Here is an 18992-nt window from a genome sequence, read left to right on the forward strand (position 1 = left end):
AGACACCTTGGCAGAAAGTATTGGATCCTGCCTCCAACAGGGTGGTTGTGTGCCATCAAGGGCACATTAAAGAGGCTTGGAGTGGACAGGAACTGGGGTAACAGAAGAACAGGTTGAATGCGGTCCCTATTGCCTCTTCTGTGGGTGTCACAGCCAGGAAAAGTCTGGTGTGATTGCCGCACCTGGGTAGGCATTGAAATCTCCTACCATAAGCACAGAGGGTGCAAAACTGCTGGTGCGGCAGGCATGGAGGAGGGGAAAGGCCAAGTAATTGTGCTGTGGCCCTGCTATCTTTATAGTGCTCCAGGGTTGAGCCTGCTTCATCTCCAGAATCCATCAAACGACATGTTCATAAGAGTGGCCTGAACATTTCCCAAAAAGCCATTGGACTGTATCCAGGCATGCCTGTGATTAACCACACTGGTACCAGTAGCTCTGCCATGGGAATCATTGGTACCCAGTGCACATCAGATGGTGAACTTGGCTGCATCGCAACCCTCTTGCACGGTCTGGGAAAGAATTGTCTGAGCTGCTTCTGGGTTCACGGGCAATACTCGGGGAATGGAGTTCCACAAGGCCGGAGAGAAGCAGCCTAGGAGACAGCTAGTATGTACTGAGTGAAGAGCGAAACTTGTAGAGGAGAAAACCACCTTACCAAAAGTCTCTATCCTCTTTGATTCCCTGTCAGGGGAAATAGCGGTAAATGAGTTTGGGTTATCTCTACCAGCCAAAGCCTGAACTCGCCGGATCAACAGGAACATGGAGATGATATCTGGCGATGCACAGATGGACCAGACCAGGTACGTAATCGTGTATTAGTTGAATAGAAGTAGGTGCTCAGAACACGACTGCCAGGCTGCAGCCTTCCCATAACCCTTCCAGCAGGTAGTGGCACTGTGCCGGATTCACATTGTGGTGAGGAGGTTACATCTTGGTCAGTGTAGCGCCGTTCTGTGTTGGACAGCACTATTAGTTGGCAGTCATTCTCTGGAGTTAATGGCCCCGGCAGATGTGGATCGCATCAGAGGGAGCCGATAACGTGCCAAAAAACCTCAGCATGGCTTTCCAGAATTCTTCGATTTGCTGCGGCGTTGTCAACAGCCCGAGCTGCTTGTTGTCGCAGAACAAGGGTCAGAATTGGCTCCGTAGTAGAGCAACTTCTGGGGTGTGACCTAGAGGCACGATGATGCTTTCTCTGCACCAGAGTGGTACGATGGGGCCAAGTCCCGCTTGGACTTCTTGCGCTTCTTCTTCGCTTTGCCCAAGGATTTAGATTGTGCAGATGACCTCTCAGAGGAGCAATCTCGGGACTGGGACCTACCTTTAAACAATTACTTCAGGCCTTGGAATCGTGGTTCAACCCAAGGCAAACTACATGCAGGTATGTCACAGACATTTGTTTGCGACACATCCCACAGGGGTTAAACCCTGCAGATATAGGAGGGGACCTATTCCCTTACACACAGTTTTTTGTAAGTAGAATCTTTTAATGCAGCTCCAGATAAGCGACCATTGGCGCGAAAAGAAGGAACTGATGTCAGAGCACATGGATACCGCCTATTTAGGCGCGCGTAAATTGCATCTGATGCAGAACGGCATCTGCTGGTACTCAAGGGTACCGTAAAGATTTTCCAGATCCAGTATGATGTCGGGGAGTGTTAAAATGGTGAGGAATATGCAGTTAGACATTTCGAACAGAATACAAATAAGTAAATTAATCCAAACAAGCCCCAATTATTGTCAGATCGACTGAAAGGTGGACAGAAGCTAGAAGGAATAAAATAATCTTTCTCAGAAGCTTCACATGACAAAATAAGCAGACACGAGCTTATTAATCTGTGGTTGGAATGAGAGAGAGGAATCCTCCAGCAGTACTCCACAGCACTTCTTACAACGCTAGGCCCCGGATGCCATTCCCCCAACTGCTGTTGTGCTGCGCCTCACACCTTGATTGGAGATTTCACCTGCACCCGTACACCCACACCCTCCATGCAAACCCTAACAACACCCTCAACACCCCCTTCAAATACACAAGCACCAACAACACTTACATCCCCACCCACCAACACACGCCACAGTAAACCAGCACATCAACATACTTGCATGCATGCTTCTCAAGACATGATTACTAAGCAAACACACAACCGAAATATGAGACGTGCTGACTAGCAGTGCACTGTACATCCTCTTCATCGCAGAGCCCTGGCTCAATCCCTCATTGGCTCCAGACATGGCCATGACAATACCAGCAAATTACAAGATCGCTCGAAAGTGCCACCTTCACAAGCCAGGAGGAGGACTCCCTATCATCTACTAGGAATCCCTCAAATGCACAACATCCACACAGAACACTACCCCATTCATGGAACACCTGAACTTCAAGATGCAAATCTATGAAAACATCACCCTAAACAGAACCTTTGCCTACAGACCACCTGGACCATGAGCCACCTTTACCAACCTCCTCACCATCTTTGGCGCTCCGCTCACCCTCGACTCCAGAGCCTACATCTTCCTCTTTGACCTCAACTTTCACCTGGAAAACCAAAATGACTCCTGCTCCACAGCACTCCTCAAAAGCCTGAGCAACATCGGACTCATCCAGCTCATCCCAGAACCAACACACTGGACCCCATCTTCTCCACAAGCGACAGCAGAAAATACAACTTCAACACACCGCTCACAAGAACTAACCACTCCATTATCCCCTTCCAAATCAATCCACCTCAAGTCAACACCCTGTCCAGGTTCAGCCTTCCAAGCTGCAGCTGGGGCAAAATCACAGAAGCAGACTGGGTCAGAGCCCTCAGCACAGATCAACCTAGCCCCACAGACAACCTTGATAAGGACATCAAGAACTGCGTGGACTCCCTCGCACCCAACAAGCATAGAAGATCAAACAAGAAGACCTCTGAGACACCAAATGACATCGTAAACAGCTAGAATGAAAATGGAGAGCCAGCCACAACACCACAGACAGAACTACTTACAAGGCTGTACTCAGACGCTATCACCCGCGAATAAGAGACACCAAGATAAAAAGCACTAATGGTCCACATCAAAGGAAGCTCTGACAGCTGCAAGTAGATTTTTTCGATCATTAAGGATTTCGCCTCACCCTTAAACGCTTTCAACAACATCACTGCCTCCCAACAACTCTGTGACAACCTATCAAACTTCTTCCACTGCAAAATCGCAAACATCTACAGCAACTTCGCGCTCAACCTAAAACCAGAAACCCCGTTGCTAACCTACACACCACCAATCAAGGCGGCCACCTGACTGAATGGAAAAACATCACCAGAAACAACATAGAAGCAATCATGTGTACAATCCACTCAGGGATCCCAAAGGAGCCGTGTCTCCATCTACATTTACAACCTAGCAAAATCACAAATCAGCACCACCCTGACCCACATCATCAACACCTCCATCACATTCGGCACTTTTGCAGATCAATGGAAATTTGCAGAAATCAACAGCATCCTCAAGAAGCCCACAGCCGCCCTACTCCCCTATCCAGACAAATAATTGAGAAAGGCCATTAACAAGCAACTCATTACCCACCACAAACTTCACCATCTTCTAGACAACACTCAATCAAGATTCAGAAAGAACCACAGCATCGAAACAGCACTCATTGCGGTCACTGACAACGTTCGAATCATCCTTGATTGAAAAGAAATAGCGGCCCTCATCCTGCTTGACCTCTCCGCGACCTTCGACACGGTCTCCCATAACAACCTCTCCAGAAGACTTCACCGGATTGGCATACAACGATCTACTCTCAAATGGATCCGTTCCTTTCTCACGGGAAGAACCCTCACCCTCCACATCAGAGAGCAATAGATTGATATGCGGAGTCCTACAGGGATAGTCCTTCAGCCCCACCCTTTTCAACATATACATAACACCGCTTGCCAACATCATCCAATCCCAAGACATCACTGTCCTCTCCTACACCGAAGACACCCAACTCATCCTCTCCCTGACGGACTAGACATCCACCACCAGGACCAGCTTCACCAACTGCATGACAATGGTAGCAGACCGGATGTAAACCAACTGCCTGCAACTCAACTCAGACAAAAAAGAATTACTGGTCTTTGGCAACATGACCTCCCCATAGGACATCACCTTGTGGCTGTCTGAGCAAGGACCAACATCCACACCCACACACAACACAAGAAATCTAGGGATCATCATACAAGACAATCTCAACATGATGGCTCAAGTCAATGAGGTGTGCACCTCCTGCTTCCTTATCCTACGCATGCTACGAAAGATCTTCAAACGGTTGCCTCTGAACACCAGGACAGTCACACACTAATCAACTGCAGGCTGGACTACTGCAGCACTCTATGCCGGAATCTCCAAACAAGTCCTACACAGACTCCAGACCATCCAGAATAAAGCTGCAAGACTTGTACTCGAACTCCCACACAGCACCCACATCACACACCACCTCAAGAAGTTTCACTGGCTCCCTATTCACAAGACCAGCCAATTCATTCATTCAAAATCTTTATTCGGTCTGGTTGAAAATAGACCATAAAAGCACATAAAATCGAATACAAATCCATGATATTTCAATAATACTAGTAAAAGTGTACAATAATTTAGAAATAGATAAAAATAAGTTCACATTAGTGTAAATTAAATCACCAATGTCATCATACGTCTAAATAAAAAGGAATCTAAGCACAATTTTCCATGTCACACTTGGTCGAGCTTAAACAGGACTAGTACAAGAGAGGAGAACAAAAGCCTCAAAAATAGGGTCCGCCATGTATTCCAATCCTGTCCAGTCCATAAAGTGTATTATTCAAATTCAATTATAAAAACGTAAGGAACGATAAATTATGTGATAGTTAAAAGTTTGTTTAAAGCATGAGTCACGGATCATAAATCCATAGATGGTTTGTACGATTTGTCCCAATACTAAGTAAGGGCAAAAGAAATATTCTTTCTAGCGTAAAAAATGGCCCAAAGAAAAGATGACATACCACAACAGATCTCTATATTAGGCAATGATAGCAGATACAAATATGCAGGGTGGCATTGTGTAAAATGAAGCAATCTTAGAATTAGTAAGATATAGCGCTTCATCAAGTGACTATAAAATGTACAAAAAACAACCACAGGCCTAGTATTCTGGGCAATTGCACAATCGCAGTGACAGTTAATTAGGTTTGCAGACCAATCGTTCATTTTTGGAAAACTGATTAAGCGATGGAAAATGTCCAATCTTAAGCGTGTTAGGACAAACTTATGAATGGGATTTAATACAAATTTAAGATAGGGTTGCATTTCGAACGTGGTTAAATTCATTTTTTTTTTTTTTTTTTTAACACCAGGCTTTGGAGCAGCCAATTCAAACCTCTAACGTATGCATACAAAGCCCTAAACAGCACAGGAACAGAATATCTGAACAGACGCATACACTTTCACCAACGCACCAGTCACCTACACTCTGCCTCACTCTCACACATTCCCACCATCTGCCAAAACAAAAATGGCCCTCACTCATTCTCCTACATAGCACTAAAGACCTGGAACAACCTCCCTCAATCACAGCCTCCTTCTCACTTATTGAGTTCCGCAAACTTGATCCATAATACCACAGTTCTTTAACATAGTCAGTAAAATGTCATGGCACACTGTCAAAAGTCCCGGTAAGCCGAATGATTTAGCTAGAGCAGAAGGGGAAAAGCTGGAAGATAAGTGGGGAGTACTCTACATTCTCAGGAAGGGGCCTGCAATTTTGCTTCCTTCTTCCTTTTAAGCTTGTTCTTTGTAAGGTGGGATGGCTTTGCTGTGCTGATCACCACATGCGGTCCACGGGGCATGATGGTTCCTTTTTGTTGCGTTTGTGTTATTTTTGTTGACGCAGCTAATGTCAACCTGCAGCTAAAATAATATGGCAATCGCACACACATTTGTTAGCATCACCAGTTAGAATAGTTTCCTAGGCCATAAGGTTTTTACATACACACACTGAAGAGATGGTGCCCCCACGTTGCATACAATCAGAACTGACTTAACTGTAGAATGCTTATATTATCAAGGAAGTCCTGCAACACATGACAAGTTCACTATTTATAAAGGTGAAAATGACAACAAAAAGAAATTGTTGGTGGCACCGAGATGAAGGAAATTGCCAACAGTCATCCCTGCATGGTGCGGACAAGAAAACACATTAGAAAATATAGCACTTAGCGGTACCATTACAAAAGAGATTACAAATAATTTCTAATTAATTGAACAGATGACAGAGTATGCCGTAATAGAGCGGGAAGCATGCCAAGTGGTCATTGGGGGCAACGCACCAAAAAAGAGAACTGATAGTACTGGTGGGAAGTACACCGACTATCACAGAAAGAAGGAAGAATAGGCTTAGATATTAAATAGGATGTGACTATTGACTATGAGGCGTGCAGTGGAAGAAATCATGACAAAGGTAATGAGAGCAGATTACCAGCAAAACTCACAAGACCTTTAATACAAAGCACTGCATTACCTTACCAAAATAGGATCGTTACATACTATTATACACCCAAAACGATAATAAAGTCTTTGATGGAAAGGCATGGCCTGATGCCCCACAAGATGGGCACGGCTATGTGAAGCTCCTAGGTCCAACTGTAATAATCACCTACATATCCACCTTGATCACCTGCTCTCACCTTCACCACGAAGCACAGAGAATATGCATGTGAAGTGCTGTACCCACTTTGTAGCTGAAAGGAGCCATAAAAGTGAATAAGGAGGGCACTGGAGCAGGCAGCCTGTGACCCACAGGAAAGCTGATAAAGTGGTCCACTGGAGATGCAGTTGGGGGGAGTAGGATAGTTGCGGAATATCATGTATGGAGGAGTCACTCCGAGTAGAAAATCATAAGCCCAAATGGAACCAGGTCCGGAAAACTGTAATGTGAAGCTTATTATTCAGGAGATCAGGGAAGCAGCATCACTGGAGAGGGAGAGCCGGCACCTTAGTCACCCTATGGCCAGTACGGAAAGAAAGTCTAGATGAGGAGCTATGGGGCCCTGAAATGGCGAGGAGGACCTAGTCCCTGGCTCATATGGGATATAATTCTACTGAGACAGAGTGGAGAAAGGAGACCTCATACGCAGACCCACTGAGGTCTGGGTCCGCTTCCCTCCTGCAATAAAGAAACACAGGCCCACATGGTAACGGAATCAACAAGCACACCCACAGACAGGGAGGCCCAGTAAACAATGGACCTGCCAGGGAAAAGCAACCCACACTCAATAAATAGCAAAGTGGTGAAGCGAGCAGGGAACAGTGCACAACTTAACAGACTGCCACAAATAAAGAAAGAAAGATAATTGGGACAAGTGAGTGCCACTGGCATTCCCCTCCCCCACAAATTCAATAGGTCTTAAAAAGACTGGTGAGGTGGGGGAGGTGCATATATAATTTTAAGAATGGGCAGAATATCAGAATTGGAGGGAAAAGATAACACAGAGAAAAGCCCTAAAGCCAAGAACAAAGGGCAGGGCTCAGAGATGAAAGAGAACAGGCCACACAGGAGGCCTTGGATTATGCCAGCTGGAGTGCTACCTACATCTGGACGGCAGTGAGTAACTTGACGCATTTCATTTTCAAATCCATAGGAGCATGGCGCCTAGCAAGCTCAGAGCTTGCCACCACTACCTGGGGAAACAGAAGTGAAAGAGTAAGCCAGAGGATACCCACACCTTTTCTTTGGTGCACCCGAAATATGGAACCCAACAGCATATGGAGGAAGAGATTGCGAATAGCCATGAGTATGGACCCAGATGGGGTGGGAAGCCCATTCAACAAAGAAAGATGGAAATATATGCATTTTTGCACAACAGGTCAGTGGTTACAATCCCCCCCCCACCCCAATGCAGAGCGAAAATGAGGTAATGGACCAAATGTCAGAGGCACATGACTCAGAATCAACATTAAAGCGTGTTCTACTGACAGAGAGAGATGCTAATATTAAACTGTAATCCAAAATCAGTTTGGTAACAATGGATGTCAACCTACTTACAACTGATTTCAAGATGAGTGAGAGTCTTGCAAACTGAACAGACCCTCACAATGATGAGAACAGAAATCAAAACCCTACGTACCACAGTATACTAGCACAAGCAGAAGGACAGAGTCAAGAACTATTTGTTGAGGACTGAATACTCAATACTCAATACTCTCGAACCTTAGGGCTTATGAATCCTCTTTTCAGTTGAAAGAGGGCATGAATCGCACCCCCAAAGGCTGGAACACCACCACTTGCAGTTATTACCTACATCGTAAACCATTGTGACAAAGGTGTGATCCTGCAGGCAGCTAGAAGTCAGAGGCATTTACAATATGAGAATGACACAATTCAAATCTTCTCTGACTTCACTTTTATGATACAAAAACACTACAATGTGGCAAAAAGAATCACAAGGGAAAATGACAAAATATAGTATGTTGTTTCCGGCAATATTATGTATTAGAGCTGCTGGGGATTCTGGATCTTTGTCACACCCAAAGAAGCATTGGGCTGGATGGAGGATTGGTACTCAGTTACCAGGAGCCAACATACTTGGAAAGGTAAAACAGAAAGTCACTAGAAAGAGGAAACAGTTGATCAGGAGAGTGAGACAGAAATAGGAGGTGCGGGTAGCGAGTCTGGCAAAGTTGAACAAAAATTTTCAGAAATGCTACAAATAGCCACCAGGAAGGGAACATACCAGTATTAACAACTGCACAATACACATGATGAAAAGTCGACATGATTAACAATAAGTATTTGTGATAGAACAAGAGAGGAAACTTTAAGACTCCAGAGAAGAAATACCAAGAATACCAAGTAAATGGGGAAGATCCTTTCTTAAAAAGCATTTGGTTTTGTAAACTGGCTATATCTTCACCAAGTGCTTCACAAAATGAACCTCGGTCATCACTTTTAAGCCAAATTAAAGCCATCACATGCCTCGAACTTGGCTTCTGTCCCTCCTCCTTTGCATTAGTCGTGGAGCCAATCGCACAAAGGGTGAAGCACGATATGTTAGTGTGGAGTATTGGGTGGAAAGGCTGGATTGGAGGACCCCCTTTCACTTTATGCGGATACCATGCTGCTTTCTGTTCAAAACCCGAGCAGTTCAACCCACCACTTAGGCTTTGCACATAACCTACCTAACCAATGCTCCACTGAAGACCTGTGTAAAATACAAAAAATGTCCACAACAGAGCTGTAAGAATGAGTTTTGGCTTTAAAAAAATACAAGCTCATCTCACCTTACTAACCAATTACACTGACTTCGCATTAGCGATCAAGTCAAAACATCACAAAGGGGTCAAATGGAGAAGAAAACACCTTAGAGGTAAACTACTCTCCACAGCAGGCATTCAATAATGGAACTTCCTCATCACAGACTGCACAAATGCCACATTCCTTAAGGCATTGAAGGCGAATTTGAAGTTGGCATTTCATGCTCAACTCGGATCAAGAAACATAACATTTTCGTTTAATCTGTCCCTCTGGTAATTACATATCATGTAATGCATTGATCATATTCTTATATTTTCTATCCTGTTTTCCTTCTGTAATACCAAGGTCCCTTCAACACAAACCCTCTTTTCTACCCACATTTTTTCTTCACTAACTGCATTTAGAAGTAGTCAAATGTGGAACAAATTGCTCACAACAAAATAAATACCAAAAAACAAATACAGCAGTAATAGGAACTGGATTTAAAACAGTCAACAGGAGAGAAAAGTACTTACTCTTGGTCTAACTGGGCGACAGGGCACTTATATTGGGCTGTGCTAAACAAGCAGATATCCGCATACTGCCGTACTGTAGAGAGGAGAGATCCACAAAAAATCATATAGGACAATGTACCAGAGGCTACACAAAGCAGTGTAAAATGCATGAGAACAGGAAGCAAAATTTACTTACCTGTCATCCTATTTCTTCATCATGGGTATTTTGTTTGGAATCATGAATATTAGTAAATCCTTGCCTAATTGCAAGATACCAATGCATGTGGATAAAATGATGTTAATTTAAAAGAAAAAAGTAGGATAAATTTGCTGGGTTTCGCAAATGAGGACCATTATAATTACACTTAAAGTCAATAAAACATGTGGTAAAAAAAAAAAAAAAAGTGTAAACAACAAATAGTAAAAAGGATGTGGCTTGAAAATCACACTTAATGGCCCTCAAATAATCAAAATAAGGCAGGCAATTTACACTATGGCCTTAACACCCCAAATGAGAAAATCTAACGCTGCTTCTTGCAGATGAACCACTAAACATAATCGATAGCAGTATCAATTAGCAAGTTTATGATTTTGATGGGATGTTCAATCAAGGATCTACCCAGCCAAATCCAATAACACTTCTGTTCCAGAAACACACTTTTTAAAAAAGTTTTTTTTTCTTTTTACAAGTTCAAATACTATGCCCATCTGGATCAATTTAAAAACGTATGTAAACCAAAGAAAGTAGCGATTTTAAAACACCACCACTGTGTGGCACCACATGGCAAGAGAAGACCTGAAAAATAGGATTATTTTTGGCGAGGTGGAGGGGGGTGGCACAGTGGGGAACTGCTCAAATTTATATGTTAATTGACATTGAGGACCACATTCCTTGCACCATTCCTAAACAGAATTAAAGGGTAATAACTTTTCCTCCTCCATAATGGGATTTTCTTTGATATTCATAAACACACCCAAAGATGCTAGAACATTTATGAACTCCAGAGGATAATAGCAAAATCCTAAATCTAATCTTGCAAACATTTTGTGAAGAGCGCCCTTCTCTACTGAGGTGTCTGTTATGGACCATGAGGCAATAAAGCAGTGCCTGGGTCAATCTCTTTGCATATTTGTAAGATTGGGGCGTCTTGCATAAACATAGCCATTGCATCTTTGCTTCTTGTGGCGTGGAACTTGAATTCACCCGAGAGGAGTATGTGGGCTTTTTGATAACATGCTGAGACACAGGATACTATCCATCTAGCTATGGTTTTACTTTGATGACTGCAGTAGGGATAGTGGCACAATTTAGCAAAAGTTCTTTTCATTTAAGTATAACTTTAGTTTTATGAAGATGCGATCAGTGTCCATTTTGTTTCAATTGTATGAAGAACCATCTCTGCTATAGAAGCCAGGTTTTGAAAGTAAGAATAAGGCAGCAGATTACCTTTCATGAAACATGCTGCAGGTCCCATTTAAGTATGGATCCCAGAGAGGACAAGACTGTATCCGGATCCCATTGCATGCTTCCCGACAGGAGAAATGGTTAAGAGGCCTGCCTGAGAAGTGTATTGAAATAAGCTGTAGCAGGCGCTAAGCGCACCATTATAGAGAGAGATTGGTACCAGATTTACTCAAATACAAAAGAAAAAATCAATACTACCTCCCTTACACATGTTCTTGGGTCAACATGCTCATCCGGACACTAGCAGCATCATTTCATTCACTTGAAGGCCACAGAAGGAAGTTTCACCTCCTTATGGCTGTTCATTCAGACAGACTCAGAGGTCTTAACTGCAGTTGCTCAGGAAGCAGGCAGTCAGATTTGGAAGGCGTGGTGCAGGATCTTATGAGTATTCCTACATAAAAGCTGTGTTAAACATTGTTTGGAAAGGAAAATATCTGGACACTACGTGTGCAGCCAGTCAGAGGAAATTAGGGTGATCATCATTCTGTAATGCTTCAATAGGACAATTACTTTGTTAATTAGAGGAAGCAGAGATAAAAGCTTAAAGGAATGTTTTTGATTAGTCTATATTAAAAAAAGGCATTTTGCTTACATTTGATTTCTAGAAACCTGAATGTGGAATCTCATCAGTTTGCAATCCTTCTGGTGAAAATCAAAGAGAGACTGAGATGCCCAAATGGAGAAGACCACTTCAAGCACTTTGTCAAGAAATAATTACTTAGTTTGGCTGCCTTAAAGGCCCAGTAGATAAATGAGTGCAATCTAGAGATTGAGCCACAAGCCAGTACGAAATCTTTGAACAAGCCATAAGAGCTCCTACCCTTTTGTTCATATAATACAACTTCTACATCAAGGAATCGTCTGTCTGGGTAAGTTACAGGTGTCAGGAGAGTTTACCACTTCTGATGTTTTCTTCTGCATTGGTGTGCAGGGCACCTCGATGTCCACACAACGATAAATCAAGTACTGGATGAGTTAGGTCAGCAGCGTTTGAAAGTTAGTTGACACTTCCAATGTTGGGAAAGTAAACTGTCTTTATAGTTGGCCATATTTTGTTGGCTTCTGTACCTAGAGTCTACATTCATATATGTTGTTATTTTTTCACATTTATATAGCGCGAACTCGACCCGAAGGTAGTGGAGCGCTTTACATGAGCACCAGTTCCGGTACACACAGACACTTTTTTGTTGTTGTTAGGCACAGGAGATTAAGTGATTTTGCCCAGAATCACAGGATGTGGAGTCGACCCAGTGGCTTGAACCTTGGGTTCCCAGCTCCAAAGTCGTCGGTCTAACTGTGAGACCACATCCTCTCCCCTTGTTTGGACCAGTCAAGTTGTGATTTGAACTCCATTTAGACTGGAGGCACCCATCTGCTCCCATTGGTGAGTGAGATGGTACAATATTTTCAAAAAGGTGATCGGCTAGCTGTGTTCAGGCAGTGGAACCTGCACGGGGACAAAATAAAATTACTCTATACTCCCAGGTCTACCATGTACACAGGTTGTAAGCAAAATTGTATGTGTAGGACTGGATGTCAGAGATAGGCTTCCCAAGTTAACACAAACATGACGCCAATTGTGTGCATCATACAACCAAAGACCACTATTCATTAGCCAAGTTATGCATTACATATGCCACATACACAAGTAAATCCTGCATCCCAAGTATGATAAAGGTAAACTATCCCTAGTAAGTGTTCTAGACAGACCCTTACTGGAGAGAGCAGTGTATTTAAAAACCCAGTGCCTCAGATCTACAATTCTTACTCTTAATCAACAAAAGGAAGAAGAAAGCACAGCCCAGTCTTTCGAAAAAGAAGACATTGCTGGATAAATATAGTAGGTGAATTTGGGAGCTGGCATCCCTGGTACATAAAGGCTGTATAGTTAATCTAGAAACAGGAGTTGGAGCAGAGGTATGGCGTTGGCAATCGGCAATTATAGTTAGTTAAGTTTGTAGATTTATATATAGTGTAAATATATATAAAAGACCCTTCAAACTATCACCCGATTTCATTATTAGATGGACCAAGAAAAATCTATGGTAAGATGCTATAAACAAGCTCCAAGACTGCATTGAGCAAGAAAAGATTTTGTCTGGAGCCCAGACAGGATACAGAGCAGGATTAAACACCATTGAGCAAGCCATGAGGCTATACCTCACTTACATGAGATATAGCCTAATAATGAAAAACAATGTACAGCAAACATTTATCTACTTAAAGACTGCCTTGGACTCGCAGCACAGAAGTATATTGTGGTCAACTTTGAAAGAGCTATGTGGTCCAAAACACAAGCTTGCAGCTCTGATAAAATTGCAATATATAATACAACGAAAGACAGGGGAAGAAAGGAAAGAATTCTCCGGATCCAGCCTCAGGATAATTCATAAGGAGAGGAATCTGCAGTCAGATGGAGTTTCCACCAGAAAGAGCGTTATCAAAGGTAAGTAACTTGCTCTTCTGATGTATTCTTCTAACCACGGATTCCTCACCTTGTTAATACACACCAAAGCAATACCACCCCAGATGGTGGATCAATAGAATGACTCAAATCAGGAAATCCTGTAGGACAGAAAGGTCAAAATGTGCTTCTTTCGCAGCAGTAGTGCTTCATGAACATGTGAATGGACGCCCATGTAGCAGCCTGGCAGATATCCAAGAATAGCTCTTTGGGAGCCAACATTGCTTTTCTTGTATTCTTTAGTATGTCAACTTACACGGGACAAGTAGGGCTACCACTTGAGTTTTACAAAACATGAGGTCACCCTAGTTCCTAAGCACCTGGAAGTGTTTGAAGCAGCACTAGCATCAGGCAACCCCTCCCCTCCACCCCCACTCCCCATCCATTCCCCACCACCACCACACCCACCCCCCTTTCGCAAACAGCTCCTAATCTTGCTAGCGAAACCGGCGCGTAATCCCATTGAGATATCTTCTACAGGCAGTTGTCGATGTTAGGCAGAGACTATAAGATATTGATTAAGATAATGGCTGCACGTCTCCTGGAACACCGGGATCAGACGGGATCCATCCCAAAGAGATACACTACTCTCATCATCCATAGACTACATCGGATGTTAGAAGAGGTCCCAAAACACTGTCCATTTGCAGGTAGTGTGGTCTTAGATCTAGAAAAGGCGCTCAACACCTTAGACTGGGGATTCATGCTGGTGACCCTGGAGGCAATTGGCATACTCACAGAATATTCCAAATTATTAAACTTCTCTATTTAGACCCAAATGCCAGAGAGAAGATAGGTCAGAGTAGATTGGGCGCCTTCACACTCAGCAGAGAGACATGTCTAGTCTGTCCTCTTTTGCTGCTATTATTCGCCCAAGGCCCTGGCTAAACCCCTGACACACAGACTGAGGCAGACGGTTCATGCCTGGGACATTGCACTAAGAGAAACGACTCACAAAGTCTTCCTTTAAGCCGATGATGTTCTCATTCATGTCAAGGGCATCAGGTAGGGTGTAGCGAGAATGCGGATATACTGGACTCCTTCAGGATTGCCTTGGGGCTGGGTATAAATTGGGCGAAAACCTGTCTGTTCCTGCTTTGCCCGGATTGCCCCCCTCAGCACGTGATGGGGGGTACGCACACGGTGCATTGGGAAGCCTGCACATTCCAATATTTAGGCATCAATGTTTTTCAAACACCCGATATCTCTCTGATGGAAACCTCACGAAAGCAATTGCATCTCTCCGCCCGTGAATCACCTTCTGGTGCTTCCTCTATCGGTGCAAGGCAGGGTGGCACTCTCTAAAATGGTAATGCTCCAGCGACTTTTATATCACTTAGTCAGCTTGCTAATAATTGTTCCCCGCATTACCTTCCCCACTTTGCACGCTATGTTGGGCGGTCTTGTTTGGAACAAAGGTAGAAGATGGGTGTCACTCTCAAAATGACCGCTCTTGACGGAGCACTAGACCCCAAATTTTGAACAGTATTATTTGGCAGCACAGCTGCAGTGGACCACCCACTGGCTGGCGGGCTGATACATTAGGTAGATAGTTTAAAAAAAAAGGACTGTGACTGGCGGCCCATTGTAAATTTGCCAGAGCCTTGCGCCTCATGCCAGACAAGCTCCAATATTCCCCAGAGATTAGACTGCAATCCCTTTGGAACTTCCGGGAGGAGATTGGCCAAGAGGGTGTTGAACAATGGGAAACAGCAGGAGTCTGCACCCTGGGAGATCTTTTTCTGGACGAGTCTCTTATCCTCTTTGACCAGCTGATAAACACGGTGGGCCATTTCTTTGCCTATCGCAGATTGACAGGCATGCTAGGCAGAATGCAGGCATAGTGGTCTTGGAACCATACCCCAACCCGTTGATATGTGCTATGCACAAGCTTGTTGAATTCTGCCGCTTGATCACCTGGCTGAGCAAAGCACAATTAAAAGTACTTGTGAGGTGGATATAGGTTGCACACTCACATCAAAGGAAGTTGCAAGAATATTAAAATACCCACGGAAAAATTGTCCCGGAACGCTCATTACCAATATATTAAACAAAGTATACTGCACAGGGCATACCACACTCCAGCTAGTCTCCACGAAATCTATCCCACGGCCTCGCCGGACTGCCCACAGTGCCAGACGCTGGAGACAGACATGCTTCAGATGTTTTAAAGTTGCCAGATATCCTGAAACCTCTGGACTGAAGCTATGAACCCATGATTCCTTACAAAGGGCCGCACTGACCTTGACTTGTTGCTCAGCTGCCTAGTAGGCATTTATAGGCGCAGGAAAGCTAGGGGGCACCACCCGATTTATTGATTTCATGCTCTTGCTAGTGCGTAGATCGGCAACAATGTCTTGGAAGGCTGTGACGCTGCCAGGGGTCACCTGCTGGCAGACACCGATGTTGAAATGGGTCATAGCTAAGGCTGTGGCACTCCATCAGGAGGAGGTCAAGGGACTTGGAAAGAGACCCATCACATCAGACCGGGAGGATTTCATGACAGGCTTTGAGGTCCTACAAGATAGGCCCATTCACTTGAGCTAATCAACGCACACCACACAAGCCTAACGTCCATGGTATAGGAGTGTCTCAATCTCTCTCCTTCCGCATCCTACACACCTCCCTTCCCCCTGCCTGACGCCTACCAACATGATTTGAATAAAGACTGATGATCAGGTACACATAAGAAAGCTGAAAGAGCTGATAAGTAACCTTTAACTGTTGCCACAGCATTGCCTTGCTGGGCTAAATATAAGCAAACAAAAAAATAGGAGACAACAGTGCCTGCATAGGATGGATACTTTGGGAAGAACACCAGTCACTTACCTTCAGTAACACCTTATCTGGTAGAGATGGGATCTAGTCACAGATTCCTTGGGTATCTTGGGTACAAAGGAACCAGTTTGCAGAACGGAGAGTATGGGACGGTCAATAAGAAATCTGCAGCTAGATCCTGCCTCTCAAGGCATTACTGAAGGTAAGTAACGTGTTCATCTGATAAAAACATCTTGCAGCAGATTCCTTACCTCTGAATAGATACCAAAGCAAAACCATCCCCGGAGGAGGGTCTGTGAACAGATCTCACAAAAAATCCCTGAATAGGACTAGTCGTTCTTTAATAAGACAGAAGAGACCAGACGACAGACAATCTTAGGAATTTAGGTGATCAAAAGCCTACGTTTCACCCTGAGAACTATGGTAAGGACCACAGCCAACTAAAATCATGAAAACATTGAAAAACATGGAAATAACGTTAGCCATGGCAGAGGAACAAAAATGTGTCTTAAGGCATAATTGAAAATAAACATAATGCTATTTCTTTCGCATGGTGGGATCTAACCCATGTGCGGCCGTGACTTGGGGAACTAAAGCCAACAGGCGATGCCACTGAGCTATAGCTCCTTGCCTTAGAAAAACATTATTTTAGCTAAACCTGCTCCATAGAGACACAGAGAAGGGAAAATCAAGAACACATCGATGATGGAGAGAGCATTATGCAATGCTGTAACAGAAATATGTGTAAAGATAACAAAACAACTACTGGTTGCCCGGAGAAAAAACTACCAGATACACCTCTGGAACTGAGAATAATGTATAACTCACAGAGGAGGAAAAGAAAAAGCCTTTGAGTATGTAACGTCAAAAGGACAGATATATAATAATAATATATTATATATATATGCGCCATAGTCCGAAGCAAACCCCATGATGAGGTCAGAAATTGCTATGAGAACTGAGCCGAGTAATTAGCAGATCATACTGAAAAGAAAATGAGGAATGTGGAAAACATCACACATTCCAGAACAATAGCTGCAAAGCATCCAAACAATGCTAACTGACTGAATCAGCTAGAATGAGGGTGCTAACATTGTGAAAGAAGACAGCAGGTATGAAAAAACCTTGCGAGAATAGAGAATCAAGACCACAACTCGGCTTAAGAACAGTAAGATGAACAAAGGCCAACACATGGTAGGCCTAGGACAAAAAACAGAAGACATAGATGGCTAGGGATAACCCCCCCCCCCCCCCCCCTCCCCACGAAAGTGGAAGGCAGAAAACGAAATAGCACCTACTAAAAGTTGAATCAACAGAATGAGTTACAGCATAAACAAAAGCAACAAACGTTGAGTCTAGGAAATAATGTCCCTGCATGAGACATTAAATATAAAGGAAGATATAAGATTAAACACCAAACTCGCAGAGAAGTCACACACAATGTTGAGGAAAGGGACAGGATGTACTTCTACTAATAAAATAAAAAATCCTTTTCCAAATTTACTTTTTATAGTGTCTGAGGGATCGGATGGAGTGGAGCTGAAAGTACAATCAAAACATACAAATCTCTATTACATCAAATCACGCGCCGTATAACCAACATAATGGAGAAAACTTTAATAAAACATTGTTAATAAAAAACAATTTTATAATAAAATTAGAAAAGTCTATGAGCCATGAAGAGTGACTGGACCGATTCGTATAAATCAAACCAAACTGTCAATTATAGCAAAATTATTATTTATTATACCATTTAACATTGAATAAAAACAATGGGTACACAGTTTCTAATTTTATTACAATCCCTGAGACGGTATAAAAAAAAAACTAATTTTGGAAAAGGGATTTTTATTTTATTAGTAAGGTTAAACACACCTATACCAAGGTATATGGTGGTGTGGGGGGGGGGGGGGGTAGACCCCACACCTTCTGAAGGGAGTGAAATACACGACAAGAGGGGAATATTCACTCATGAAGAAAGGAATCCTAACAAAGTAGAAATGGTATAACTAACCCTGGAAGACTAGAAATATTATTACTTCCTGCAGAAGAGGGAGAGGAACCAAAAGCGAGGACGATTGCAACAGAAGAGAGCAACCAAGCCTTCTTGGGAACTATTCCCAAGAAAGAAGGAACCATATTGGTCAAAGAGCTTGTATTAGAAGAAGATATCTACACAAGATGAAAGGTAGCAATTAACACAGAAAAAGGGTATATGGCGATGTCGATAGAAAGCATACTTGGGCATCTAGATGCTCTGGGTGAGTTTGAACCCTTGTATAAGAGGTGCCTGTGGAAACAAAGGTACCAGACATTGCCTATAATCTATAAGCAAATATCACATATTGCCTTGCCAGGAGGAATCAAATATCGGCGGCACAAGAAGATAGTTTCCTGAGCATGACCCACACACCCTAAAAATGTAGGCAAGGTGCCACAACAAAGAAGACGCACAGGGAGGAAAGATGAAGGATAAAACCTCTCCTATAGTGGCAGAAGATGACATACATTTGCAAACATACACACACATATATA

General features: G+C 43.3%; 1 protein-coding gene across 1 annotated transcript in view; it reads right to left on the reverse strand.

Annotated features, from left to right (window-relative positions):
- ARRB2 (arrestin beta 2) overlaps positions 1 to 18992 on the reverse strand; it is a 347548-nt gene that overhangs the window by 38186 nt on the left and 290370 nt on the right. Inside the window, exon 10 of the mRNA XM_085638335.1 lies at positions 9769 to 9841. Coding sequence (XP_085494461.1) covers positions 9769 to 9841 — 73 coding nt within the window. The remainder of the gene's footprint in view (positions 1 to 9768; positions 9842 to 18992) is intronic.

This window comes from Triturus cristatus, chromosome 12 (assembly GCF_964204655.1).
Source record: "Triturus cristatus chromosome 12, aTriCri1.1, whole genome shotgun sequence".
Taxonomy (NCBI): domain Eukaryota; kingdom Metazoa; phylum Chordata; class Amphibia; order Caudata; family Salamandridae; genus Triturus; species Triturus cristatus.